Source organism: Falco rusticolus, chromosome 1 (genome assembly GCF_015220075.1).
Source record: "Falco rusticolus isolate bFalRus1 chromosome 1, bFalRus1.pri, whole genome shotgun sequence".
Classification (NCBI taxonomy): Eukaryota; Metazoa; Chordata; class Aves; order Falconiformes; family Falconidae; genus Falco; species Falco rusticolus.
Genome location: NC_051187.1, coordinates 27,572,585 through 27,598,598, shown reverse-complemented (window position 1 = coordinate 27,598,598; position 26,014 = coordinate 27,572,585). Strand labels below are relative to the sequence as shown.

Genomic DNA, 26,014 nt, shown 5'->3' with positions numbered 1-26,014 from the left:
GCCCTGCCCCGCTGCTAGCACCTGAGCACCAGGAAGGGTGACGGGGCTCCAGGCAGGGACAGAAGGGTCTGGCAGGGGCCAAGCAGGCAGCAAGAGCAGGCACAGGAACTATCTCACGGCAGAAGGGCTGGGAACAGCCCTGGGATGCACTTGGCACAGATCTGCCCAGCGGCACCCTGGCAGGAACCCTGTCTGTGTGGCAGCCTTCTGGCTCCAGTGATCCCTTCTCCCTTTCCTGAGATGTACTCCTGGGGCAGACACCACCCGGTGTCCCCCTGAGCCGTTGCCAGGATGTGGCTGCAGCCAAACCTGTGCTTGTGTTCTGCCAGGGCCAGGATTTCCCCGAGCGTTTAGGCTGGAGCTGGGACAGTGCTCCCGGGGGGGGCCCTCCCTGTGCTTCCCGAGCTGAGGAGACCCACACTGCACAGGCTCCTGTTCCCTGAGTCCCCTCCTGACCAGCTTGTGCCCAGGCAATGAGCAGGATCCTCGGAGCATGGCTTTACTGCTCAGCCCTGTGTTCGTCCCTCAGCATTTCCACCTCTGGGCATTGCTGTGCTGCCAGCCCCCTCTGCCAGCCCAGCCCCGAGCCCCCTGCTCTTTCCTCTTTGATCATATTCCACCCTACTGCTGTTTTCCCTCTGCACTGAAGGGTGCCAGCGCCAGCCCCAGGGCTCTGTCACCGCTGACACCAGTGACCACGGGCACCCCATGACCGGTCTGCCCTTAGCAGAGCAGGGGGGCTGGGGCCCCACTGGTGCCCCAGCTCTCTGTCCTTAGCATGCTTCGCCGACTGCTTTGGCTCCTGCTGAGAAATAACCCCGCGATGGGCCATGGCGCAGGAACGCAACCAAGGAATGGCTGTGTGAAATCCGGCTGAGGACTGCAAGCCCCTGCGCTGGGGCTGGGCAGGGACGGGAAGGAGGCGAGGGGTCCCTGCTGCTCTGCCCTTGAGCTCAGGTGGGTGGACGTGGGGGTCCCTTGGCTACGTGACTGCCAGGGGACAAGCACACTGTGTCATCCACTCGCGCCTGCCACAGGGGAGAGGTGGGTAATGGCTGTGGCTGCTGTGCCCAGACAAAGCTTAATCTGCAGCACAAAGCTCGAGGCCAGAGATTGGTTCCTGCTTTACGTCACGGAGGAGGAACAGCAGCATCAAGATTTTTTTTTTTTTTCCCTCTTCATTTTAATTCTCTTGCAATCTCTGTCCAAAAATAACCCAAGCTTCCTCCCTCGGGAATGCTCTGCATCAGAGCCTTGGCTCCTTCGCCCCCCTGTGCATTAGCCTGACAGCTGCTAGACGAAGCTATTGTCTTATGTCACATCATAACCTTTTTAAAAAGCACATTTGGAGAGTGCAGGATTATTTTATTGTTTCATGTGGGGAGGGGCAGGGATGGACGGGCAGCCCCAGGTTTCCCTGGGCATTTCCCAGGGTGCTGGGTGAACTGTGCATCCCTGTCCCTCCCTGCTGGCCATCGCCACTGCCAGGGAAACCTGGGACTCTGCAGGTGTCAGGAAAAGGTATTTATCCTGGGATTTCCCAGTGGCCCTGCTCCTTAGCAAGGCAATGACAGCAGCCATCCCATCACCATGCTCCTGGAGCGGGGCCATGCTTGGGGCCATCCCGCAGGCAGCTGGGGTTCCCCCAGGCAGGACCCTGCCCTGTGCACACCTGATGCTTTTTATGTTTTCGGCTCTCCAGGGATGCGGCAGGGCCTGGCTGGCTTTCAGAGGGCTGCTTGGGGGAGAAACCTCCTGCAGGTGGGGGGCAGAGATGAGCTCCCACTGGAGCAGCTCAGCCCAGAGAGGCTCCCCATTTTTCCCACCCAGCCCTGAGATCTTTCTGGAGCTGTGCCTGCCTGCTCCACACTGCAGCAGTGCAGGATGCAGCCGGTGCAGAGCTGTACAGGGGCAGGCGAGGAAGCCCCCCACCCATGTTCTCCCTGTGCTTTTGGGGAGCTCCCCTGCCCCAGCTGGCACACGTGCCGTGGAGCTGCTGGGTGACAGCCTGTGCTGCAGGGTGAGCAGGGCACAGGCAGGATGGGTCCCCAAAGGCCTCCTGCCCTGAGGGGCTTTGCTGACAGGGCTCCCTCGTTCTGCACATCCTCTGTGACACGGCCATGGGTCTCCACCCCAAACCTTCTGCACATCCTCTGTCCATGGGTCTCCAGTGTGGTCCCCACACCTCAGGGCAGGACCCTCCACCCGCCTCATGAGGCATCGCTGTGGCTGCAGCACGGGCAACGCTCAGGAAAGGGATGAGGCTGGGTGTGGGGGGAGCCAGTGCTAGCTCCCGTGGGGTGTCCCGAGGAGATGAAACGCCCCCAGGGTCATACCAACTCACCCCATGTTCCCGCAGGGCTTGGCTAGCTCAGGATCTGGCCCCTGGAAACCACACAGAGCCAAGCCAGAGGCATGTGGCCGCCATCCTGCAGCAAGGTGTGCGGCACTCGGCCTCTCCTGCCCCTCTGTAGCCCCCTGCACCTGTGCAGCAGGGCCTGCCTGCTGTCCAGGTCTCTGCAAACTTATCTCAGACATTTAAAAATACAGAACAATTTGTATTGAGGTTATATTGAAAGCTAGAGCTTCCCACGGAAGTACTTCATCATGTTCAAAAATATTTAATCCCAGCAATTTTCACATTGTTCTTATAAAAACAGACATGTATGAAGGGAAATGAAATGCTTAGTACATTTTTGGCACATTTTTTTCTTTTTTTTTCTTTTCTTTTTTTTTTTAACCTTTACAAATTACAAACACACATTCATTGTTTTTAAAGGAAAAAAACTAAGTCTCAGCTGTACACTGCAGAGATGCACTAACCGTCCCAAAACTAAACCAGCCTCCCATGGTTACAATTGCTGTTCTACAAGGACAAAAGAAGGACATCAGCAGCCAAGGACACATTGGTGGCTTCGCTGCCTGGGGGGCTGGCAGCATGGGGGGCCTGGGGAGGAGATGGCCCTTTGGGGTCTGTGTCCCTGCAGATGGGGGGCAGCCCCACCAGTGTCTGGCTCTGGCAGGGGTGAAGGCAGCAAAGGAGTGCGGGGGATGCTGAGGCTTGAACTGGGACTTGCCTGTGATGGGCCCAGCTTTGATGAGCTGACTTCTGCCTGTTCTGCTCCCTGCAGGCTGGTCTCCCGTGCCAGAGCCTGGCCATGCTGCCTGCCTGTTATTTCTACCCCAAAAAACCTCTACCTTCTTCCCCTGCCCCTCCTCATCTCCTGCCCAGCTGCGAGGCCCAGCAAGGTGCCAGCCCAGGGGGTTCGGGTGGGAGCTGCAAACCCACGGGGGTCTGGGTGGGAAGCACCAAGTGGGCTGTGCTGCCTCCATCTCTGCCTGGCACCATTGCTGGTGTGGCTGCCCACACACTGGGGTAGGCAGCGGACCCTCCTGCAGCAAAGGGGAGCTCCGCAGCTGGCGGGAGTGGTAGCAAGGAGCCCAGTCCATCCTGCTTACCCTGAGATGCTACCTGGGGGCAAGGGGTGACCTCCAGCCTTTAGTGGGATCGGGGGGTTCCTGGCATGGGTCATGGCAAGTGTTTGAGGAACAACTGTTGTGAGCAAAGAGGCACTGGCTGCGGAGCTCCCCTTTGCTGCAGGGAGGCTGCGCATGGCTCCCCGGCAGTGCCCTGCTGGGCTGGGCTGCTGGGGGGCACTGGTTAGTGCTTCTCCGTAGAGCTGTGGGTCCTGGGTCACTGCCTCTCCAGCATCCAAAGCAAAATGGGAAAAGAAAGTGGCGTGTACCTCGTGTGTGCCAGGCTGTCCCCTGCTCCCCGGCACAGCAAGCAGGGCTCCGCACTGGCGGGCGGCTTTCCTGAGCCACGCTCCACTTCCCCACAGTGAGGATGGTCCCTGCACTGGTGGCACAGAGGCCCCCGAGCCCCCGCCTTGCAGGTCCCACTGGGGGCTCGGGGAGCCGGGAGCTGCAGGACTGGCAGGGCTGGCAGTGCCAGCAGGACCCTGTGGCAAACGCTGCGCCTACCTCAGCTCCCAGCAATCAACTGCAGGCTCTTGCAATGGAGACATTTTTAATTTTTAACAACATCAGAACCGCAAAAAAAACCCTGCACGTGTGTGGACAGTGCCAGGGGACGTGCTGCCGTGCCGCTGTGCCGGGGGGGACACCATGTGCCCCCACACTGCCCTGGCCTCGCCGGGACCTGGCTCTGCCCCGGCTCCCACTGCTGCCTGTGCCCAGGGCTCTGCAGCACACCTATCGCAGTTTAAATAGAATAAATACAGTGAAGAAAACAGTAAAATCTTCAATAAAGAGGCAAAAGGAAAGACAACAGCAGGTCCAGGGGTCCAACCAAACTCCACGTGGTCTCTGGATTAGTTACTGAGGAAGTTCTATGAGAGCACATTAAGTTCGCAGCCGGAGACTCTCTTACCGATGTCCTTATATCGAAACTTCATATTCTCTTGTTTCCTGAAAAGAAGAAAAAGCCAGTTGAGGGCAGCAGCTGCATTTCAGGATAATCTTCCCATTCCCAGGCGGCAAGAGAAGCCCTGGGTGTCATTTTGCTCGCAGGGAAGCAGTGCCTACCAGGACCCCGCAGCCCCCTTTGCCTCCTCCTGTCTGCTGGAGCCCAGCGGGCCCCTCGGGAGCAACCGACGGGGATGGAGCCTCCTGCCCCGTTACTCAGCACCAGGATGGCTGGACTCATCCTACTGCTGCACACCTGGCAAAACCCGCACTTCCTCAGCACGACGGTCCCCAGAGAGGAACGGGCACAGCAGGACTCACCCCTGTCTCATAAATCGGGTTGTCGAACTCTGTTTCTACTGTGATCTGGCTGTAGGGGTGGGAGTACATGAGGGGCAGGCGGAGGCTGGAGTAGTACCGACACCTGTGAGGGAGACGCAAGAGTCCCTGGGCTGCACAGCACAACCCCAGAACAAAGTACAACCACCCCCGTCCTTCCACATCCCCCCCATGCCAGCTCCCCACCAGCACTCCAGGGACCCCAGAGTGGGAGCTCAATGCCTGGCTCCCTGGGACCGTGCCCAGGGTGTGCGGCTGGCAAGGGCATAGTGATGCTGAGCCAGCCTTGGCCACATCCCCAGGGGGCTCTGCCACCAGCCCCCCAGCCTGACTCTGCACCCCACCTTGTGAGATAGATGTACGCTCCTCCCAGCAGCAAGGAGATGATCAGCACCGGGATGAATATGGCTAAGGCCATATTTCCCCCCTCGAGCGATGTCTCTGCAGCAGCTTCTGCTACTAAAAGGACAAGATCTATTATGTTGGCATTTGCAAGCACCTTGTGATCCCCTCTCTGCCTCTGCTTCTCCCCACCCTCCCCTTGGGCTCCACACAGGCTCTGGCTGAGGGCCCTGCACAGGGCTCATCCAGCAAATGCAAGTCACTCACCTTCCAGAGCATGTTCAAAGCTGTCCTGATTCACTGGAAGAGAAACGGAGAGTTACTGCTATGTAACTGGGTTTGACTGGCTGGCAGGTGTTGGCCGCATGGGGAGCCCAGGCCCAGGCTTTCCCTGCCCCATTTGGTTCCAAGCCACGCTGCAAACTTTCAGTTTTTAATAAGCTCTCAGTCTCTGTAAGCAGGTGCATGGGGCTGAGGGGGTTGAGCAAGCGAGACACCTGGAGGACGGCTCTGCCTGGGGTGGTGGTACCCTCCAGAGAGCCCTGCTGCCCAAGAGACAAGGTCTCCACTTATTCTCAAAGTAGTAATTAAGAACAATTTATCCCTGCAGCTTAGGCACAATGGAGGGTTCTCCAGCGTCCAGAAAGCACACTAACCCCAGACCTTACTCAGACCAGCACCTAGAGGGTTTCCTAGGGCTGAGCTCTCCCATCTCAGTGGGTGCCCAAGGACAGCATCCCTGCTGAGTCTGAGCAAGCCGCTATGGGAAGCAGCAAAGAAAGCAAGCAAGTAGCAAGGCTTGCCCTGCACCACGGCACGGCACGGGGCCGGAGGGTTTGCTCCCCCTCCCCGGGGCAGCAGAGCTTGCTCAGCACAAATCCAGAAAAGCACTCAGGTCTCAGATGACCTTAGCTCCCAGCTAGAGAACCGCTGGGGGTCTGCAGCCCCAGACGGAGGTCGCTCGGCTGTCCCAGGTTGGGGTCAGAGGAATTGCCGGTCCCCGCACCTCCCCAGCGACCACTGCTGTTACCTTTGCAGATGGGCAGGGGTCCGCTCCAGTGGGACGGCTGGCCCAGGATGCATTTGATGGTAACCTCCCCCATGAGTTCAAAGCCCTCATAGCACATGAAGGTCAAGGACTCTCCTGGCAAGTAAAGGCGCTTATAAAGTATTTGGTAGCCGTTTTCTGGCAATCCTGGATTATCACAGGCCAGTGACTCCTCAGCTGCAAGGGAACACATCTCAGAGTGAGCCCCAGGGCTGCCAAGGGAGAGAAGGAGCCTGGGTGGCAGCAGGGAAGCACCCAAGATCTCACCCCATCCCGCTTTCAGGTAGCTCAAAGCTCTGCTCCACCCCATGGGGCTGGGGAAGGTCCCAGCTGCAGGGCAGGGCTTCCCAGGACCCCCAGGCAGAAGAGCCGAGCTGTGGGAAATGGCCCGAACTTACAGACGCAGTGTGGGAGCCGCGAGGTCCAGATGGGTGTCCCCGTCTCGCGGCTGTAGCAGGTCAGCAATGAGCTGCCCTCCAGCACGAAGCCTGGGTTGCACGTGTACTGGATGGTGGTTCCCACCAGCAGCACCGGGTCGGAGATGAGGCGGGTCGAGTGCTCCACCTCCCCTGGGTCTGTGCAGTACATAACTGGGGAAAACAGGTTGTCTGAGAGGGGAGTCCTGGCATGGCAGCGGGGACCAGCAGCCGTACAAAGTGGTGTGTGATGTGATGTGATGTGATGTGATGTGATGGGGACAGCAGCGCGTTGCCCAGAGCACTTACTCTTTTCACAGAAGGGGGGGTCACTGCTCCAGCTGAGGTCCCACTGGCAGGTGAGGGTGTCGCTTCCCACGATGTCATAGCCCGGGTCGCACTGGTAGGTGATCTTGGCCCCTCTCACCAGCTCCGTGTGCGATGTGGTCTTCCAGCCATTCTGGATCTCGGGCAGGTCAGAGCAGGAGTCATTGCGGGACACCTCTGCAGCCAAGAGAGATGCTGGCTGTCACCCAACAAGTGGGACCCCACGGCACAGCCTTCCTTGGACCCACTGCGTGTGGACCCACAGCACTTCCCCAAGTGCCTGTCCCTCCCTGAGAGCCCTCCAGCCCCACGCACCACAAATGGCACAGCCACAGCCGGCAGCCCAGTCCACGGGTGGCATCCCCTGGGCAGAGGCAAGGGGCACCACGTGGGTAACGGGCTCTTTAAAGCCTCCCCAGCCCTGACCCTACAAGTGGGCGAAGGACTGTGCTGATGGAAAAAGAGCAGTGTCTGTGCTGGGGTCAGGACACAAAGAGCAGCCTGGGAACACCAAGCTCAGCTCTGGCTGCAGGAGCAGGAGAGGAATGGTGCAGATGCCATGGTCACGGCACGGCTGGTTTGCTCCGGTGAGGGGTTTCTGCCCTGCTTTCCCCAGCCCCGTGTCCACAGCTGAGCTCGGCCGCATGTGCTGCAGTGCACCGAGGAGGGGACCTGCAGCCTCGCAGGTGATCTGCATTGCAGATCTGGTTTGTCATAACCAGAGCTGTCAGCAGTGGGAAGAAAACACACTTGGAAGAAGTCTGCCAGGGGAAGACAGGTGCAGGGAGAGGCAGGCAGCAAGACTGCGGGCAGCCGTGGGGAAGAAGTGCCCTTCCCAGTCCTTGTCCCTTCCTTGGGCACCAGCCACCCCAGTCTGGCAGACATGGCTGCACCAAAGGACGATGCAAACAGGCATCTCCAGATGTAGTCTAAGCCTCTCTGGAGCAAGGAGCTGTGATCTGGGAACATCCATCTCAGGAGCCCACCTGGGGACTGCCTTCAGTAACCTCCTTTAGGAGGAAACCTTGCTGCAGTGCCTCAGTACCATCAGCTTCTTGCCTGACAGAGAGTGCGAGTGGATCCTGCATCCCCAGTTCCAGCAATTTCTTTCCCTGTTCTTCTCTGCACGGGGCCAAACCAGGGCCAACAGGGACCAAAAATGCCACTGTCTTCTTGCCAGCCTGGAAGAGGGGAGACACACAGGGACACCCCAGAGCTGTCTGACTCAGAGACCTGCAGTGAGGCTGGGGGGTTCTGCAGGAGCTTGGTGGGACGTGGAAAGAAGTGTTGGTGTCACAGCAATTCTTCCTGCTTCCAAACCTGGCACCTGGACAGCGTGGTCCAGCTGCATGTCACAGTTGCCACCTGCACTGCAGCGGCAGAGCAGGGGACACACCCAGCACCCTGCTTTTCCTACCTATGTAGTTCATGATGAATCCTTGCCCCTTCCCAAAGATGAGCCCAGCAGGGTCTGAGTGGAACTGGATGGTGAGATCGGGGCTGGAGGAATACAGCTTTTGGGGGCCGCTGCTGCCGACATACTGCCCCAGGATGTGAGCAGTGAGCTCATCCCCATCGTAAATGGTGAGGATGTCACTGTTGGTGAGGTTCAGGCTGGAAAGGAGAGCTTGGTTAGAGAGCAGCTTGGGCAGGGAGCCCAGGTAGGACACGATGGTGTTGGGCTGAAGGGGCAGTGAGGTGACTGCCTACTCCAGCACTGCAGTGCAACGAACCTGCATTGTGGCCTGTCCCCACCCCTATCCCCATCACAGAATCATTTAGGTTGGAAAAGAGCTTTGAGATCATCAAGTCCAGCTGTTAACCCCGGACTGCCAAGTCTGCCACTAAACCATGTCCCTAAGCACCACATCTACATGTTTTTTAAATACTTCCAGGGATGGTGATTCCTTTTCCATCCCCATCCCCATCACTGTCCCAGTCCCATCGGCATCTGCATCCCCATCCCTGTGCCATTCCATCCCATCCCACCCCTGTCCCATCCCCAGGCAGGCTGGGCAAGCGCTGTGCTGTGGCCCGGCCCCAGCAGGCCAGCAGCGCTGCTTTGCCGGCAGCCCCCCCCGCCAGAGCTCACCCCGGCCCCCTCCCCGTGCCGAGTGCGGCGGCTGCTCGGGCGGGGGCGGCCCAAAGCGCCGTGACGGACCGGTACCCGCCACACCGGACCCTGCCCACGGCGTGCAAAGTGCCGTCCCCCCGCGGCGCCCCCGCCTTGCTCAGCTCTGCCCCCGCGCCGGGCGCTCCCCGCTCCCCGCCCGGGCCCGGCCAGCAGAGAGCGGTGCCGGACCGCGGATGGCGCGCGGCGGCGCGGGCGGGGCGGGGCGGGGCGGGGCGGGGCACTCGGGGCGGGGCGGGCGGCGGGATGCCGGGCAGGGGGGGCAGGGGGGCAGGGGGCGCAGGGGGGGCAGGCGGGGCAGGGGACGCAGGCCGGGCAGGCAGCCAACCCTGCTGCAGAGCCAGGGCCAGCACCCGCAGCAGCCCCCTCCGCGCCCTTTGCAGCAGGGATGCGGCTGCCCCTCGGGCAGGAGGGGACCAGGGGCTCTCTCCTCGCTCTCAGGCGAAGGGCAGGTGATGGATGCACATCCCGGAGCAAACCTTGCCCCGCCGCCCCCCGCCCCGGCAGCCAGCCCTGCTGCCAGGCTGTTTTGCCTGCCACTGCAGTCCCTGCAGCCCCACCACGGGCTGCCTGTTCAGTGCTGGTGGTGTGGGTGAAATGATCACATCACCCCCAAAGTGGGCACAGACTTCGCCTTCCCCTTGCTCATCCTGCCCCATCCTGGGTGCTGGTGAGGCTCAGCGGTGCTGGGGAGCACAGCCAGCACCCAGCGCTCTGCTACCTGGCAGCATAGGAGGGGCTGGGGCAGAGACACCACGTCCTCCCCTTCCCCTGGGGAAGAGGGGCAGGGGGAGAGCACTGAGATGCTGCTGGCCCCACAGGAGGACACTCCATCAGCTTTCAGGCTGAAGTAACTTTCCCAGCGAAGCCTGGGCTCCTGCACACAGGCAGGATCCAGCCGGCCGTGCATGCACGATACCTGTGAGCCCAGGCCACGCTTGGTCACTGCAGGACCCCTGCCCTTCATGTTGGCTGACTAATTCAGCCTTGTTTGGAGATGCCTGAGCTGATCCCCAAATGTTTTATTAAGAATGTTCTTGGAAGGCGCCCAGCTAATCCCCATGGCAAGCTGACATTTGTAGTAAATCTCTGCTTTCTGTCAAACATGATTTCCTCAGTGACATTTATGTCTGATGACTTCAAATCACTTGGCCTCCAGTTCTGCTCAGCCCAAGCACCCACAAAGCTGGGAGAGGTGCACTGGGAGCTCTGACTTGTGATTTTACAGGAAGCTTTAAAATCTTGATGACTCTAAGCCCCTACTTGAAACGTGCCCTCTTGAAAATCAAAAATAGCATCAAAGGAGATTCCCTTTGCATCAGCGGCATTATTATGCCAAGGGCTCCCAGCCTGGCATTGAATCCTATATCCCTCTGACCCCCGGCATGTGCAGTGAGTGTTGCCGTGCCTGCCCATGCCTGGACAGCACAGCCAGGGCTTGCTGGTAGCTCTGCTCTGCTCCCTGCAGCTTTCCGAGCAACGTCACCGAAAGGCGCATTACCAGGCTGGCAGTCAAGAGGGGAACTGATGTGTTTTGTGAAGACATGTTGGTCCCACAAGAGAAAGAAGGCAGGACTCAGGAGAGAGGGCTGGGCAGAGCCTCCCTCTGCCTCTCACCCTCCCTTAGTGCCTCTATCACATTCAAGCCAAAGACCGAGCTGAGGTTTCCATCTCATGGATGTCCCAGACTTTCCTAGCCCCGTACAAACCAGTTTGTGATGGCACTGTGTGTCACTCTGAGCTGCACGTGACCGCATGCTGCTGTGGCACCAACTGCCTGTGGTTTCGCTCTGGAGGAGTTCAGAAGCCATCTCAGGAACAATTAACTACTGCAATGGATGGTTTAACAGAGCTTTAAACTCAGGGAGCAGCACTGGGTACTGCCCTGGACCTCCCCCTGGGTGCCAAGTGCATCACAGGAGGTTAGGAAAGCTCTGAGGGGGAGAACAGGGAAACAGTGCGGGTCCTTGGGGCGAGGGGAGTGGAGATACTGCACCAAAGCAGGCTGAGCACTGGCAGGGCAGAGATAGGCACCAGGGTCCTGAGCTACTCACAGCTGGATGTCCAGGAAGAGCCGCTTCTCCTCGCCAACGTGGATCCTCCAGATGCAGTCCTCCCCCTCCGCATAGGGCTCCGGCCAGTTTGGGGACAGGATCACCCCGGCCACGGCAGTCAGCTCCCCACCACACATGGCTGTGGGAGCAAGAGGCAGGCAGGGCTCAGCCGTCGTTGGCACACACTACCCAACATTGCCCCACGGTGCAAGGACTGACCTCGGCACAGCGGCTCCGTGTCATTCCAGTATGGGTCCCGCATGTTGACGCACTCGATGACAGCGGGGCCCTGCTCCAGGGAGTGCCCAGGGTCACACGTGAACTCCACGGTGGTGCCCAGGTTGTAGGTGGGGTCGGAGGTGGTGAAGTTCCCGTTCTGGATGTAGGGCTCGTAGCAGTGGCCACGCTCGAAGGCTGGAAGAGAACCCGCCGTTAGCCATAGGGGCATGGAGCTGGCTGGGGGACGCGCTGCCTTCCCCCGCTCCTCACACACTCACCTCTGGGGGTTTGTTAGATGAGCCCTGCGCTCTGCTGCTGGCCCCAGCTAGAAACCCATCCCTCCAACCCTGCCGTGCACGGATGGCCTCTTCCACAGCGTATTTTACAGGCAATTAGGATTAACAACAGTTTATCTGTCCTGAGCCATGAAGGCTTAACCAAACCCCACTTCCATTGTGTATCACCATCAGTAACACTCACTGTGTTGCCAGTTGCTGTATTTGCTGAGCAATCCACCCTGGGATTACTGCGTTACTGAGCTTGCTCAGAGGCGTGGGGCTCCTGCGGGACTAATACAGCAGCACAGGGACAGTGGCACAGCAGAGCACCATGTTTGCCCATGCCAGGGGCAGCCAAGACCCTTCCTACAGCTGTATCCCTGTTAATTGCCCAAACATCCTGAGGCACAGGATCACTGGCTGAGGCCAGCCTGCTGCTTTCAGGGGTACCAAAATGAGAGCACATCACCTTCAAAGCGTATGTTGAAAGACGTGGCAGCTGCAGGCTCCTCCGCGAGGAAGTCAATCCTGATGGAGGAGCCGTCACTGATCACCCCTTCGAAGGGCACACTGTCGGCACGCAGGGAGTCGTAGAGGACGGCAGACTGGTTCGTGTCCCCGCTGTACACCACCATCCTGCACGGGAGGACACAGTACATTACATGGGAGAAGTGTCCCCACACACCCCCAGAGCATGACACAGCCCCCCTCCTCACCAGCACCCGCTCTCCAGTGCTCCCAGAATATGGCATTTTAAAGAAATTGTGCAAACAAAAATTCACCAGCCAGATAAGTCTCTTTTACTGTGTCATAAACAGGGGCTTTATTCTTTGACTTTACTACAAGCCATAAACCTGCTTTACTGCCTGTTACCAGACTGAATGTTAATGCTGCTTAAACACAAGCATCAGCACCATAAGCGTGGGCTTTGCGTTACGGATGCTGATAGCATGGGATTTGCAGTTTCTTGTGCCATAATGCTGAGCTGTGCTGGGCATTGGGTATTTGGGGGGAGGAAAGGAGGGGTGTGACACAGCACACTGCATCTTTCCAACCGCTAGTGAGATCAGAAGACCTGCAAGATCCCCTGGCACAAAGTGCAGGGCCTTGGGAAGCACAGGCTGGTGCTCTGTGCCTGCCTCTTGCAGCTCTTTTTGCTCCCAGACCTGTGGTGCCTCTTGAGTGCCTCAACATCTGAACCAGCACCCTTCTCTGCCACCATTGTCACCATCCTCTGGCTGGCAGTCTCCTCCATGCTGCACCCAAGCTTGGGTCGGTGCTGCCTCCCGCAACACCTGCAGCTCGGCCACGGGGGAGCAGGACATGCAAGGTGGGAGAGCTGCGACCAGCTGGGAGCTTGCAAGCTTTGGTATATTTAGCACCCAGCAAAGCACCCTGCTCCCCACGTTGGGCAGAGCAAAGCCCTTTGCAGTCCCCGGGGTGCAGGGAAAGGGCTCACTGCAGACCTCACTGCTGGCGGGCAGCACCTGGGCCAGCACCAGGGCTCCTGGAGCCTCACCTGTCCTTCTCAGTCAGCAGGAGCTTCTCGAAATGCAGGTGCAGCTTCTGGCCCGGGGGAGCCCCGATGGCCCACACGCAGTACATGCTGCTCGACTGGTTCCCGGTATAGCTGGGGGAGAGGACGCGGCCGATGGTGGCATTGTGGACCGTCCCGCCACAGGGCGCTGTCAAAACAGAGCACAATCCTGCTGTGGCGGGCAAAGAGGCAGGGCAAGGCAGAGGGTACAGGCAGGCACTGCACCCAGGGCTTCGAACCCCTCTGCTGATGCCTGCCCAGCTCTTCTCAGCAGATTTTAATGCATGAAGCTCTTGCCTGGCTTGGCTTTGCTCTGTTTTATGCAATCACATATATACTCACACATACTCATAAAATCTACTATTTCCTTTCCCTTACCTGCCTAATTAGAACACAGATTCTGCTGCCACTGACATGAAAACCTGCAGTACCTCAGGTTGCACTGTGTGCAGGAGCTGGGCATTGCTTTCACTGTCCCCCAGGACTGCATTCAACTCATGGTACAAAGAAAGAAACTCTAATTTTTTTCTTTGGGGACCCCAGTTTTTCCTAGCACTGAGGCTAGCTAATGAGGAGCGTACCTGAGCAGATTGGCTCTGGGCTGCTCCAATGCGGCCTCGATGCGTTGATGCACGTGAGCACCCTAGGACCCTGCAGCTCATAGCCCAGGTGACAGTGAAAATGAGCAATTCCACCCGAGTGCAAATCCATCACAGTGACGTCTCCAAAGTCAGGTCTCCGTGGAAAGTTGCAGCTCAGCATAAACACTGGAACAAGCACACACATTTTGGAATTTAGGGCTTGTCTGCTCAGAGCCATCCCGCAGTCAGCGGGGGGAGCACTGAGGACGTACGTGCTGGATGTGCCCATGCTGCCAGGGACAGACCTCGCTGCCGGGTGCCAGTTGCAGAGCACCGACAAGCCACCATGCTGCTGCTACTCCACCTGTTACTGCTTTTGCCCAGACCCAGTTTCTATTTTAAAAATCATTTGCTTGAACTCATTTATTTTTTATAGCTCTTCAAGGAAAAAAATAGACTTGCAGTCTGAGCCTGTGCAGGAGAGCTGCTGCAAGGGGACAGAAAGGGGGCAAGGCGGGTGTGAGGAGCACAGCCAGCGATGGGGTCTGGGACATCAGTGCACATTGAACACATTGAACCCTCTGCTCTGGGCACAACACAGGCTGCTGCTTGAGCTGGCCCTGCCGGCAGGCTGAGCATGGGCACGCAGTGAAACAGGAGCCCAGCTGGTCTGTGGGGACAGAGCCCAGCATCCTTCCACCCCTGCAGTCTGGTGGGGCTGAGCCCCACGGCACTGACACCCCATCCCACCCCCACTTGTGCACCCACGCTGAGGAGGCACCTACCCTGGTAGTGGAGCTGGAAGGTCCCTACCACCTCATCCTGGAAGGTGCGGAAGTAGACAGAGATGGTATTGGTGGGGCTGCGGATCACCTGGCCCTCCACCAGCAGGGTCTGGTTGGCCAGGACCACAAGGGCATCGCCATCCACCCCACGGATGGAGAGCACCTCTCCGTCTGACAGGTTCACGCTCTTCACCTGGGTGGGAGCAGAGACCCATGAGCAGGGGTGAAGGTGGGGGACCCAGCAGGGTGCTAAGTGGGTGGTCGTATCCCAGCCCTGGAACACACACAGTATTTACAGCCACAGAGCATCACACCTCCACAGCCTTCCCTTTGCACTGCTCTGAGCGCTGGGGGCTCGTTGCAGACAGGAGCTGCTTGTTCAGCAGAGATGGAGCAGTGTGTGCCCTGCATGAGGCCGAGGGACCCCATGACCACTGACTGACCCCCCCTCTCTCCCCTGGGACAGCGGGTGCAGGCAGCTAGAGCCGCTCACTTGAGTTGCGTTTTGAAGCTGGATGCTCCTGTGATGCACAAGTTGACCCACATCTGCTTCCCTGCTGAAACCGGGGATTTGGGCAGGAGGGTAGAAGTGGTAGAGGGTTAGACAGGAGAAAGATGGAGGGGTGCCATCAGTCACTGGTGAGGGTAGCAGTGGGGCCCCAGCTCCACCCGCATCAGCCCTGGGAGCAGACCTGCATCTCGGGGCACCACAGCACGGAGTGTGGCCATGGCCTGGGCTCATTGGTCCCAGCCGGGGCTGGGCTGCCCGGCAAGCTCTGCAACCAGACTAGGTACTTTTGTAGGGCTCAGTGCTCACCATCCACCCTGTGCACCAGGGATCCTCCCCAGGTTCCCTCATCCACACCAGGGAATGGATGGGGAGTCACACGGCAAATGCATATGATGAGCAGTCTCAAAAAGCTTTAATTATTATTTAGAAATAGCTGAAAAGTAACCTCACATTTGCATTTCACGTCCATTTAGCTTAATAAATGAGCTCATCTTTCAGCAGAAAGATGCTCATCAGATCATTTGTTTCCTTAAGTGTGAGGACCAGGGCTCTATATTTAGCACGCACCACAGCCTTAGCCCGTAATTGCAAGCGCTCCCGATGATGTTGTGACTAGAAGGATTTGTTGCTGTTATCACAACCGTGCCTGCGGGGATGCACCCAGCTCTAAGGGCCACCCGAGCTGCATGCAAAGCCACCCACAGGACTTGGCATCCTCTGACCTTCTGCTGGAAGGAGGGAGATTTCCTCGGGAGAAACAAGCCCAACCCTGTAGAGTACCTCCCTGCCTGCCCCAAAGGTCCATGAGCCCTGAGCAGTGCCTGGAAAAGCTCGGTCCTTGCTGCGGGGCTGGGCCAAGTAGCCCCCACTGGGTCAGAGTATGCCTGGGTTTACCCCAGCCCACACTCTTAACCCAGGAGGAGCTGATTTTGCCTTATTTTGCAGCAGTGTTCTGGGTTGCTGTGGAGTCTCTGGTCCTCACTGCAGGGAAAAGCAGCCCTCAGCTGTCGCAGGTGCTGCGCAGCACGTTGGAAACACGGGCCAAGTGCATGCCCTGGACCCCAACCTGCCCCAGGTCATTTCTTCTTCTCCAGGTTTTGTCCTGAAAATGTGCCTCCCCAGCATGGTGTGCACACATTTTGTCTGGTGGGATGGCTCAGATCTAATTAATAAATGAAAGGAATTAAATGTTATTGGGGATGAATTATTTTGGAGCGTGGGACCCAGGGATGCTAAGTGGGCTACGTACAATGCTAATGACTTCCCCCCCAACTCCTGCTGGGGCAGAGTTTTGCTTCCTAAGCTGGGTTTGAACAACTGAAAAGACTTTTACACGGTATTTCTAACGTATTTTGTTCTGAAATCACTTCAAGAAAAACCTGTTCTCCAGCTAGCTTCCTCCAGTGATAACTAGCATCAAGCACGCTCTTTACCGCCGAATCACTTCCAGAAAGCGGAATGTTCAGGTGCCTCTGAGCACCTGATCGCAGCTGGGCTGCTCTGCTCACTCGCCCCAGCTCTGCTGCTGGGAAGGGGTTTCAGGGGAGCAGCTCAAACAGGCAGAGCTACGCAGAAGAGAGGGAGCTGATGAACGCTGCAGCATTTCCCTGGCCCTTCACAGGGTGCTGTGGGGTGGGGACACTGCTCTGGTCTGCAGTCAGCCTCCCTCTCCTGTAAACCCAGGCTTGGAGGAGCCTGGAGCAGGGGTGTCATTGCAAAGGACCCGCCGTTCCCGTGCCCGGTAGGCAGGCAGGCATCCTCAGACCCCGTCTGCTCTGGAGTAACCGGCAGGTACAGACGGATGCAGTGGCCTCGTGCCAGGGACTGTCAGCCGCTGTGAGAGGGACCATATGTGTGAGCTCCTGCCAGGGGCTGGGGAGGACAAGTTCTTACTTTAATCAAAGACTGCACCGATGTCAGCTCCTAAAGAGTCTGTTGGGAAGACAGGAGGGATCCTTGCTTCAGACTGCCAGCCTTGCTCACCCACTAGAAAATCTCTTTAGCGAAATTCTATTTCCTGCCAAGAAGATTCAAGAATTTTAAAAATAAGTATAATTTAACTAAGCATTCAGAGAGCCAACTGCTCTGCAGCTCCCAGGGCTGCGATGGCGTGACCCAGCTGGTGCGGGGGCAAGCAGGCTCTCTCCAGGATGCTGCGAGGGGCTGCCAGCAGCGAGCCAAACAGGGACCCCGAGCTCTCACATGGCCCTGGGAAGCCCCCAGCACCAGGCAGGTTTGCTGGCAGCCTTCCCTGACACCATGCCTGACATCCAGGCTCTGAGCCTGCTCCTCACCAGGGACAGATTTTCCCTACAGCGAGCGAGGGTCTCACTCCAAAGGGTGCAAGGGAAGGAAGCGGAGGGTCCTCACGGCCCCCTGAACGGCTCCCAGCACCTGCAGGAGCAGCCCCAGGGCTCTGGACTCCTGGTCTCAGTTTCAGCGTAGGGCTGCAATGCTGCATTGGGAGGTGACCCCCATGCAGCACCTTCCTTCCCAGGGGCAGCTCTTTTCTCCTGCACATGCCTTTAGCAAGACGTAAGGGGCAGCACTTTACCATCAGTTGTTCTGCCCTTCCCATGCTGCATTCTGAATCCTGGGGGAGACCTTCCAGGACATCCTCACATCCAGCGCCAGGCAGGACCTGCTGAGACTGCACACCACTTGTGACAGGGGAGTGCACCAGCCCAGGCTCCATGCAGAGCCTGGTCAGCCCAGCTCCCCAGGCCACGCAGCACCTGCACAGCTCTGCTCTCCAGCCCAGCCTGGCTTCTCCCACACCAGCAGCAGGTCTGGCCTCCAGAGCTCCCAGTTCAGACCCAGCAAAGCCACATGAAAAAAGGAGTCCCCCATGGGTCACTTCTGCATCACACCATCGTGGCAGGAGAGATCAGCCCCACTCCTCCTCACAGCAAGGCCTCCCCTGCCCATCATCCTTACAGGAGCTGTGAATTAAATCCAAATCACTTAAATGTTAACCAATTATCCACATCACAGTGAGGCAGCTGAGGAAGTTGCACTGCGTTACTCCAGCACTTGCCCAATGTAATTAGCCTCGGAGCCACTGAAGCTTGCAGCTCTTGTACATGTGAAGTAATTAAAAAGCAATGGAAAAGAGTTCATCAGCACCAGGCAAAACAAGGGCGAGCAGCAGGAGGTAATGGCCATCTCACACGGCTCCGGCATGGGCATTGCCCTCAGTCAGGCTGACACATCAGGGGCGAGCAGTGGTACACACCATCCACCACCTGCTCATGCTGGCTAGTGTACTCCTTACTCTGCTTGCTGGACCTGTGAGCCATCCCTGCAGTCACCAGTCCTCCCTGCCACCTCCAGTCCCAGCCCTTCTGGTAGGAAATAATGCAGAATCAGGACTGCCACCTTCCAACATGACTGTGCTAATTATTCCCCAAAGTGCAAGCAGAAGAGCAGCACAGAATGAAGCCATTGGTTTTGGTTTCCAGGTGGAGAAACTGAGGCACAGCGCCTGTGCACTGCCTTGGGTCCTGGCACCTGGGAGGGCAGGCAAAGGTTAAAGGTAGCCCAAACCCCATGGTTTGGCCCATTAATGGCCTTTCCGCTGTGCTGTGCCCCATTTCCTCAGCCCTGGGGCAAGGGGCTGGTATGCTGCTGGGGGCTTGTTGCATGTGGGGCTGGCTGCTAGCCCGCTGTTCCCCCACAGCCAGTGCCAGCTCAGGTGGGGATGCCTCCAGGTTCAGCTCTCTCAGCTGCCAACCTTCCATGCTGGTCTTGCAGGCTTGTCAGGAGCAGCTGGGCACGAGTCCTTACAGCAAAGCCTGTTTGTGATGGTGGGGAAAAGTCCCAACCGTGGGACCAGAGCTTTCTGCACCAGCCCCACTGGTCAGGGATGATGTCCAGGGTGGACCTGTTGTCTTAAAATCAGGTTTGCATGCAAACACAGACAATGTTTCTGCACTACACTGCCTCTTCCATCAGCATGTATTGTGTGCGACATCCTTTGCATGAACTAAAGAGGGGATAAATCTGTTTGTCTTGCTTGCCATGAATGCTATTTCTAGCTTCTTTGGGACATAAATCATGTCACTGCTGCCGCCTAAGTGGTTAAAAAGCCTTCTGTAGAGCTCACTCCCTGCACCGCAGGTCAGGCACTCGCTGATGCTGTCATGCTGGAGCACATCAGTCCTTGTCCATCCATGGGCACCTGCAGAGGGACGCTGCAGCAGCTGAGGCAGCAGGGCAGGGACTGGCAGCCCCCTTCCCTCCTTGATAATCTCTGCTGAGCTGCTGCCAGCCCTGGGGCAGGGCATGGGCAGGCGCTTGCTGCGCTCAACTGAAGGCAGCAGCTCCGGGTTGCTCAGCACCACTGCCTGCAGCCCCATGGCCCATCCTCCTCCAGCTCTCCCCAGTGTCCATGAGCCGGGGGGCTCAGCCCTGCCCAGCTGCCCACAGGCATCTCGGGCACCCCAGGAACTGTTGCCAGACTGGCTGCTCAGTCCATGCTCAGCCAGCTCCAGATGAGACCATGCTCAGCCAACGCAGACCTATTGTTGTGGTTTAATTTGTCTGCAATGCTCAGAAGCATCAGCAAAGTGAAATCCAAAGCTTGGGGGGTGGAGAGGCTAATTTTACGCTCCATTAAAATCTTGGTTTACAATGGAGCAAGGTCAGGAGTGGTGTCACCTGATGGATTATGGACGGAGGTGAATTTGCAGCAGAGCAGCCTATGTTTAGCACCCTGCGAATTTGGGAAGACCAGCTCCCAGGGCAACCTCCCCAGTGGGGCTTGCTTTCATGGAGGCACTTGTGCCATGGTGGTCAGCCTCTCGTGTGTGCCCACCGGAGGGATGGCAGGAACAAGCTCGCTGGAACTACTACTCCTTTTAATGCACATTCTTAATTAGACAGAAAATTTAATGGGTTTTAATTGAATGTAAATGGTGACATGGGAGAAATGCAAGAACAAGAAAGGACTGTGCACCAGAGCCTGGAGACCATGGACTGATGGTGTTTGAAACATGTCAAGGCCCCTACCCAGCATGCTCCCAGCTTTGCAGGCTGTGGGATGCAGCGTTTCAGGGAGAATGGACGGAGCACATCTGCCTGGGCCAGACCCCCATGCTCTGATGGGTTTGCACAGCACCAGCACGGCGGCAGCCCTGGCACGGGGTGTGCTGCACCGGCACCAGCCGTGCCCACTGCTTTGTGCTCCCATGTGTGCCAGCTCACAGCATTCACAGACGCCTTCCCACAGAAATTCAACCCTGGCCTGGTACTGCAGCATGCATACTTGCTGCTGCTGGGGTTTGCTGCAAAATGCCTCCTTGTCGGTGTGGCTTTTACCCTTCAGTTGGCAGGGATGTGGCCCTGCTTTGGTGTAGGGGCTGTTTGTCAGAAGCCATCCAAAGCAAGTGCTGGCTGGAGAGGGGGCTTGGGCTGCCCACCCAGAGCTCCCCACCCCTCGGGGCTGCCTGCACACCTCCAGCAGGCTGGGGGGTGAGGGCAGGGGGCCAGTGGCTATACTGCAGACAGCTGCTGTGGCTTAGCCCCTTCCCATGAAGGCTTTTTTGCAAACAGCATGCCAGTGCCTTGTTGTTAAATTAATTGCATGGCGTTTTAATGCTTTGATCATTGCTGATGTTCAGGATGCACCAGTTCCCATACACAGTTTATTTATTACATGGCCTAAGAAAAATATACTTTTTTCCCCAGGAAGGGTTTTTTTAAGCAAGTGCAGGTGCCTGGGGCAGCCATAACCAAAGCTGTGTGTGCTTTGCATCATTTGCTGCTGTGGAGCAGGGGGGTTGGGCCATGGTGATCCCCTCACCAACGTGCTTCTCACCTGGAGCTCAACGCCGTAGCCTGTGTAGACGGTGACATTGTAGGTGCACTCCAGGTAGCTGTGCAGGGGCAGCGGGGGGTAGTCTGTGGAGTCGATGTAGCCTTCAGGGTCATGGAAGCTCATGCTGCAGAGAACTGGGGGGAAACAGTGCATCAGCAATTGCCTGGGGGAAACGGCTCACCCAGCAGCCCCCTCCCATGCCCAGGTGCTCCCGTTGCCCTAAAACCCAGCACCTGGCTCCTGGCTCCAGCGGCCACCACTGCTGAAGTGCAGATTTTAGGCAGCCCCATGAACCCTGGTGGTGCCACCGGCACCGCACACAGCTGCTCCCCATCAGCTGCCGTTACATGCCCGCGCTACCCGGCCCCATGCGGGCAGCATGGCTTACCTGGTGTGGGCTCCGTGGTTATGACGGTGGTGGTGATGATGGTGGATGTGGTGGTTTCTTGGCTTTCTTCTGATGCAGAGCCGTGCACCTCTCTCTCTCCACTGTTTGTCCAGTTAACAGTGGTGCTGTCAGGAGCCATTGTCGGAGCCTCACCGGCAGCCCCCATGTTGTTGGGTAAGGGCTGCAGAACCGCTGGCGGCAGTGTGGATGGGGAGATCTGCAGTGCGGGGGGGCTTGTGGTGGCCTGGCCCCCCCAGGGCAGCTCAGGGGGGCTCTGCTCCACATCCCCTGCCCCGGCCGCTGCCTCTGCTGGCACATGCAGCTCTTGGGTGGCTGTGGGGAGCCTGGAGCCCAGCAGGCTGGCCGGAGAGGCAGCCCTGGGGGACCCTGGCAGGGTGGGCTTGGGTCTTGGGTGCTTCCTTGCCATATTTACTTGCTTTAGAGTAGGTGGTTTTTTCTTAACAGGGAAAGTTTGTTTTGCATCAGTCTCAGGGGCAGCGGTGGGTGTTGGCGGGATGTGGCTCTGCAGCAGCAGTGTTGCCTCCTCCGCTGCCGTCTGGGTGCCTTCTTTTGCAGCTGGCAGCAGGTTGAGGGCGGTGGCGTGCCCAAGCTCTCCGGCTCTGCCAGCCAAACCTGTGGTGTACCTGAGCTCCTCAGCTCCGCCGACCATCTTGTCCATCAGCTCATCCACAGCAAGAGGGTCTGGGCTGGTGGGGACCAGCGCTGTCCCTGATCCGCCGTCTGCAAAAAAACGGGGAAAAGTGGGACTTGGGCAATTCTGGGCATGAAATTGTAACTGTGGCAGTGGCACGAAATCAGGCCCCTGAGGAGCTGCGGCTGATTGAATGCCTGCCGCTCTCCCAAACGGGCTCATTATGGGAAAGCAAACATAAGTCTTTACCAATTCCCTGAAAGTTTGGGTTTTGCTGATACTCGGTGGCCTTATCTCACCATTTCAGAGCTGCTATTTGGTCTCTTTATCTAGAGGTCACTTTTTCAGAGAGGTTCACCCGCCCCTGCCGAGTTTGTTGCTCTGGCTCGGTCTCTGTGAAAAGCCTTTATTTTTGCAATTGTCATCAGCAAATATGGTTATTGCAAAGTGCCTGATTAGGCCACGGCTCTTTCCCATTGTCTTCCCCACGCTGCTGCCTGGCGGGGAACCGACGCCGATTAACCGGCTTCCTCTGGCATCCTGCACCAAAACACCACCTGCTTCTGTAAAGTCTCTCCTTAGGCAGCCACTAACCTTTTGTGTTGGGCAAAGCGATGGGCAGGGAGGAAAGAGTAATCAAAGCTGCACCGCCACCGCTTTGGCCAGGGAGTTTAATTGCATGAGGTACAGATTTATTCACCACCAACGGGTCTGATTGGGCTGTGATCCATGGTGTAAAATAAGCTGTAAGCAGTGCCGTGGCTCTGTGAAATGCTGCAGAGAGGCAGAGTGTCAACATTTTCCATGGAAACAGCAGTTGCCAGGGAAGGTGTTTAATGCACAGTACTTAAAGACTGTAATTCCAGCCCCCTCGGCTCCCCTGGGAGGGTTTGGAGTCCCTGAAACACGGGGTCTCTGCAAGTCCCCAGCCCTGCTGCTGGCCCAGGGCTGCCTGGGCATGTGCTCCCATTCGCGACTGCAAATGAAGGCATCGATCTGCTCGGAAAAGCAGTTCAGGCTGCTGCGATGTTCCCACAGGGGCAGCCGGGACATGTGCCTGCCACAGTGCCAGGTCTCTGTGGGATGGAGGACCAGAGCAGCAGCCAGGGTTTCTGTTCCAAGCAGATTCCAGCAAAGTGGGATAAACCTCTGGCTCAACCTGGGCAATTCATTGCAAGTAGTGTTAGAGATACTTTAAACAAAAGCACAGTGCCGGCGTTAAATTTGACTTGAATTTTGCATTTCAAATTCTACTAATTAAGGTAGGACCAGAATGAAAAGGAAGAAAGGAATTTTTGGATATGAAACCTGAAACACGGGGACACTGCTGGCTGATTGCTTTGGAGGAGTACAGTTCCCCCGGACTCCAACTGCTGTTTACATCACCCTGTGATTTTAATGCCTTTCAACTTCTGCTTCTGATGCCTTAGCATTAGTTTTGCGGCTGCACAGCCATCGAGTGCCATGCCGGGCAGGCCTCAGTGCAGCCTGGTGCAACAGTGTATTTACAAGGGCTCTGCTGGTACGGGATGCTTTAACTCCTCAGCCCTAAGCACAGAAGTGTAATCTCATTGCAGCTAACTATGTGAGTGCTGGGTCAGAGCTGAGCAGAGAATGGGGAAGCAGGTGAGGATCAGTGAGCTGGCTTGGCTTTGCTCTGCAGCGTTGCCTGGGCTGGGGGAGCTGGTGCTCCTCTTGCCCTGTGTGGGCACATGCAGTCAGCCACCCTCCCCCCTACCCTGCCCAAGATTTTGCACAGAGGGCTCCTGACAGGGAAGAAAGTTGTAGAGGACCTTAAACCTGCCTCGGCGGTGACACCGCAGAGCACGGCTGCTTGTTATGCTGCTCATGATCCCCAGCCGCGCTGCAGCTCCCCCAGCGTGTTTGTGCCATCCAGCTGTGGCCTCTCATTACACATTTAAGTGCTGATCCTACAAACACTCAGGTACCCGCTCTGCTTTCTGCAGAGGTGTGCACTTGCTCAGAACTGACTTGCATGCATAACGCTCAGCCCCTGCATTGTTTGGATGTGCTGGATCAGGGGCTTTACAGGACTTGGGCTCATACGCTGTAAGGTGAAAACACCTGCCCAGATGGACCAGGGACTCGGACAGTGTCACTTCCACATGTACCAGCGAGAAAAGGGACCGACAGTGGCAATGGAGTGGCAGTGTCTGGCTTTGCATGTCCCAGTGATCCCTGCCAGCTCCCTTTATAACCAAGCAGTTATTCTTGCTGCAGCTTGTGCAAGGATAAGCACTGGTCGCTGCTCCAAATGGTTGCTTTGCAGCAAAAGCAGCCCAGTGTCACCCTTGGGGAACACACTGAGGGACAGGGGACATCCTAGCTGCTAATGGGGCAGCTGCTGCCTACAGGGCAGGAGGGACAGGCACATGCAGCCTGTGCAGAGGGAAACAAGCAGCCTGCTGAAAGTTGACTTTGCTCCATCTTCTAGAAAATTGAAGCAGTTTCTGGCAAGAATTGAAGGTAAAGGAACACAACAGGGAAAGGCAAAAGCTGGGAGAGTTAGCCTGAAGGATGGAGCTTCCCGTATCTGCTTGTCCAAGGCTGGAGCTGTATTTTTGTCCAGGTCTGTGCAGTGGGTGTACTGCAGGAGCGTGGGAGCCTTCCCCTCGGCCACGGGTGGGCTTGCCTCTCCTCTTGCCAGGCTGTTCCAGGGCAGTGTCAGAGCTGCTCCTGCTCCTTGGTCCCAGAAAGCCCTTGCACATGCTGCTGTTACCCCGGCTGGTCCTTAGCCCCAGCTCCCTGGGGCAGCCGGTGCTGTGCCCATGCCCGCCCCAAGCCAGCAGTGGGTCAGCCAGCCCCAGCTACCGAGGGCTACCAGGCCTCTCCTGTTCGGTTTCCCCTGACTTAAAAAATTCTTTAATTAGCAGTGGTTCAGCAAATTCATTAGCTGATTCCCTTAGCACATTAAGAGACATTTCACACATGTCATCCACAACCACGGGATTTGTGTCAGCTCTGAATAATCCCCCCTGGCTTCCCCCAAGGAGCGTGGGTGCCTCGTCATCCCCACCCACACTGCTGGTGGGGCAGCCCAGAAACCCCTACACCCTCTGCTTGTTTTTGAGTGTCTCTGTTTCCCTCTCCATCCTGGTCCTGGTCCGAGACTGGCCTCCATGGGCATCCTGCCACAGGGTGATGGAGGGAATCGGTCCCAAGGCAGTGCTAGTGTCAGCTCCTTCTGTGACAAGTTTTCCACGGTTCTCATGTGCTTTAGGCTTCGTCTCCCACCCCAAGCCTGGGATGGATGGCTGGCAGCTGCTCTCCCAGTGCCGCTGGTTTGGCCAAGGCTCAGCTCATTGGTTTTAGTGCTCTGCAGCAAAATGGTTTCTCCATTGCGGGAGAAGATGGGGCTGTCAGACAAGGAGGAGGCAGCACGGCCCTGGGAGGTGAGGGTGCTCACTGACCGCTGGGATGTGGTGGGACATGGTGGGACACTGGGCCCACAGTGGGACAGTCAGGGTGTTCCTGCAGGAACCTGAGACCTTAAAGCTGGTGTGTTACCAGAAACAGCAAAACAGCATCCTCAGGTTATTTGTCACATGAACTCTAATTCTTAACGGATGTTGCTGTTAAACCATATTTTATGCTTTCAGAAAGTTGACTAATTTCTTATTAGATCCTTTGCCAGTATGCATTTAAACGATTCTGTCCTTAACAAAGCATGAAATAAAACACTCTGTATAGTGAGTCTGTAATGAGATACTTAACATGCTTTAGTTTGTAAAGGGCAAATGTGTACTTCAGGGAAGCAAAGAATGCAGCCAGGCTGGAGCAGGGAGATGGAAGCACAGGGGGCCCCTGGCATCAGTGATTAATAAGGGCATATTTCACATTACCAGAAAGAGAATTGATTAACAATCTTAATTCCAGATTGCATTGCCACCCCCAAACCAGAGCTGTGCTCCAGCATGTCCCTGTGGTGTGGGCTGCCAGCTCTGCCTGCTGCCTCCCTGGTGCTGCCAGACCCTGGTCCCAGCCCATGCGCCTCGGTGCTGCCCCATGACCCCCCCGCCCTGGCACAGCCGCACGCCCCCTACTCGGCTGGCTTTCCTCTGCTCACTCGTGCCTGGTGCCTATCATGGGAAGGGAACCCCCAGCTCTGCCCTCCCAGCGGGGCACACGGAGTGGGTGTT

General features: G+C 57.3%; 1 protein-coding gene across 3 annotated transcripts in view; it reads right to left on the bottom strand.

The window, feature by feature from the left end:
* Positions 1–2,684: 2,684 nt before the first annotated feature.
* SEZ6L (seizure related 6 homolog like) overlaps positions 2,685–26,014 on the bottom strand; it is a 50,611-nt gene continuing 27,281 nt past the window's right edge. Inside the window, exons 2-17 of one of the 3 annotated variants that reach the window (XM_037375274.1) lie at positions 21,203–21,943; positions 20,815–20,948; positions 14,486–14,678; positions 13,701–13,886; positions 13,102–13,267; positions 12,052–12,218; positions 11,305–11,499; positions 11,086–11,224; positions 8,318–8,514; positions 6,883–7,077; positions 6,556–6,747; positions 6,140–6,334; positions 5,377–5,409; positions 5,112–5,226; positions 4,750–4,852; positions 2,685–4,431 (exon numbers count right to left, since the gene is read on the bottom strand). In XM_037375274.1, the coding sequence (XP_037231171.1) occupies positions 4,402–4,431; positions 4,750–4,852; positions 5,112–5,226; positions 5,377–5,409; positions 6,140–6,334; positions 6,556–6,747; positions 6,883–7,077; positions 8,318–8,514; positions 11,086–11,224; positions 11,305–11,499; positions 12,052–12,218; positions 13,102–13,267; positions 13,701–13,886; positions 14,486–14,678; positions 20,815–20,948; positions 21,203–21,943 (2,981 nt within the window). In that variant the 3' untranslated portion in view covers positions 2,685–4,401. Of the gene's footprint in view, positions 4,432–4,749; positions 4,853–5,111; positions 5,227–5,376; positions 5,410–6,139; positions 6,335–6,555; positions 6,748–6,882; positions 7,078–8,317; positions 8,515–11,085; positions 11,225–11,304; positions 11,500–12,051; positions 12,219–13,101; positions 13,268–13,700; positions 13,887–14,485; positions 14,679–20,814; positions 20,949–21,202; positions 22,077–26,014 lie in introns of those variants that run through there. The other 2 variants (XM_037375275.1, XM_037375273.1) reach the window with 2 other exon arrangements.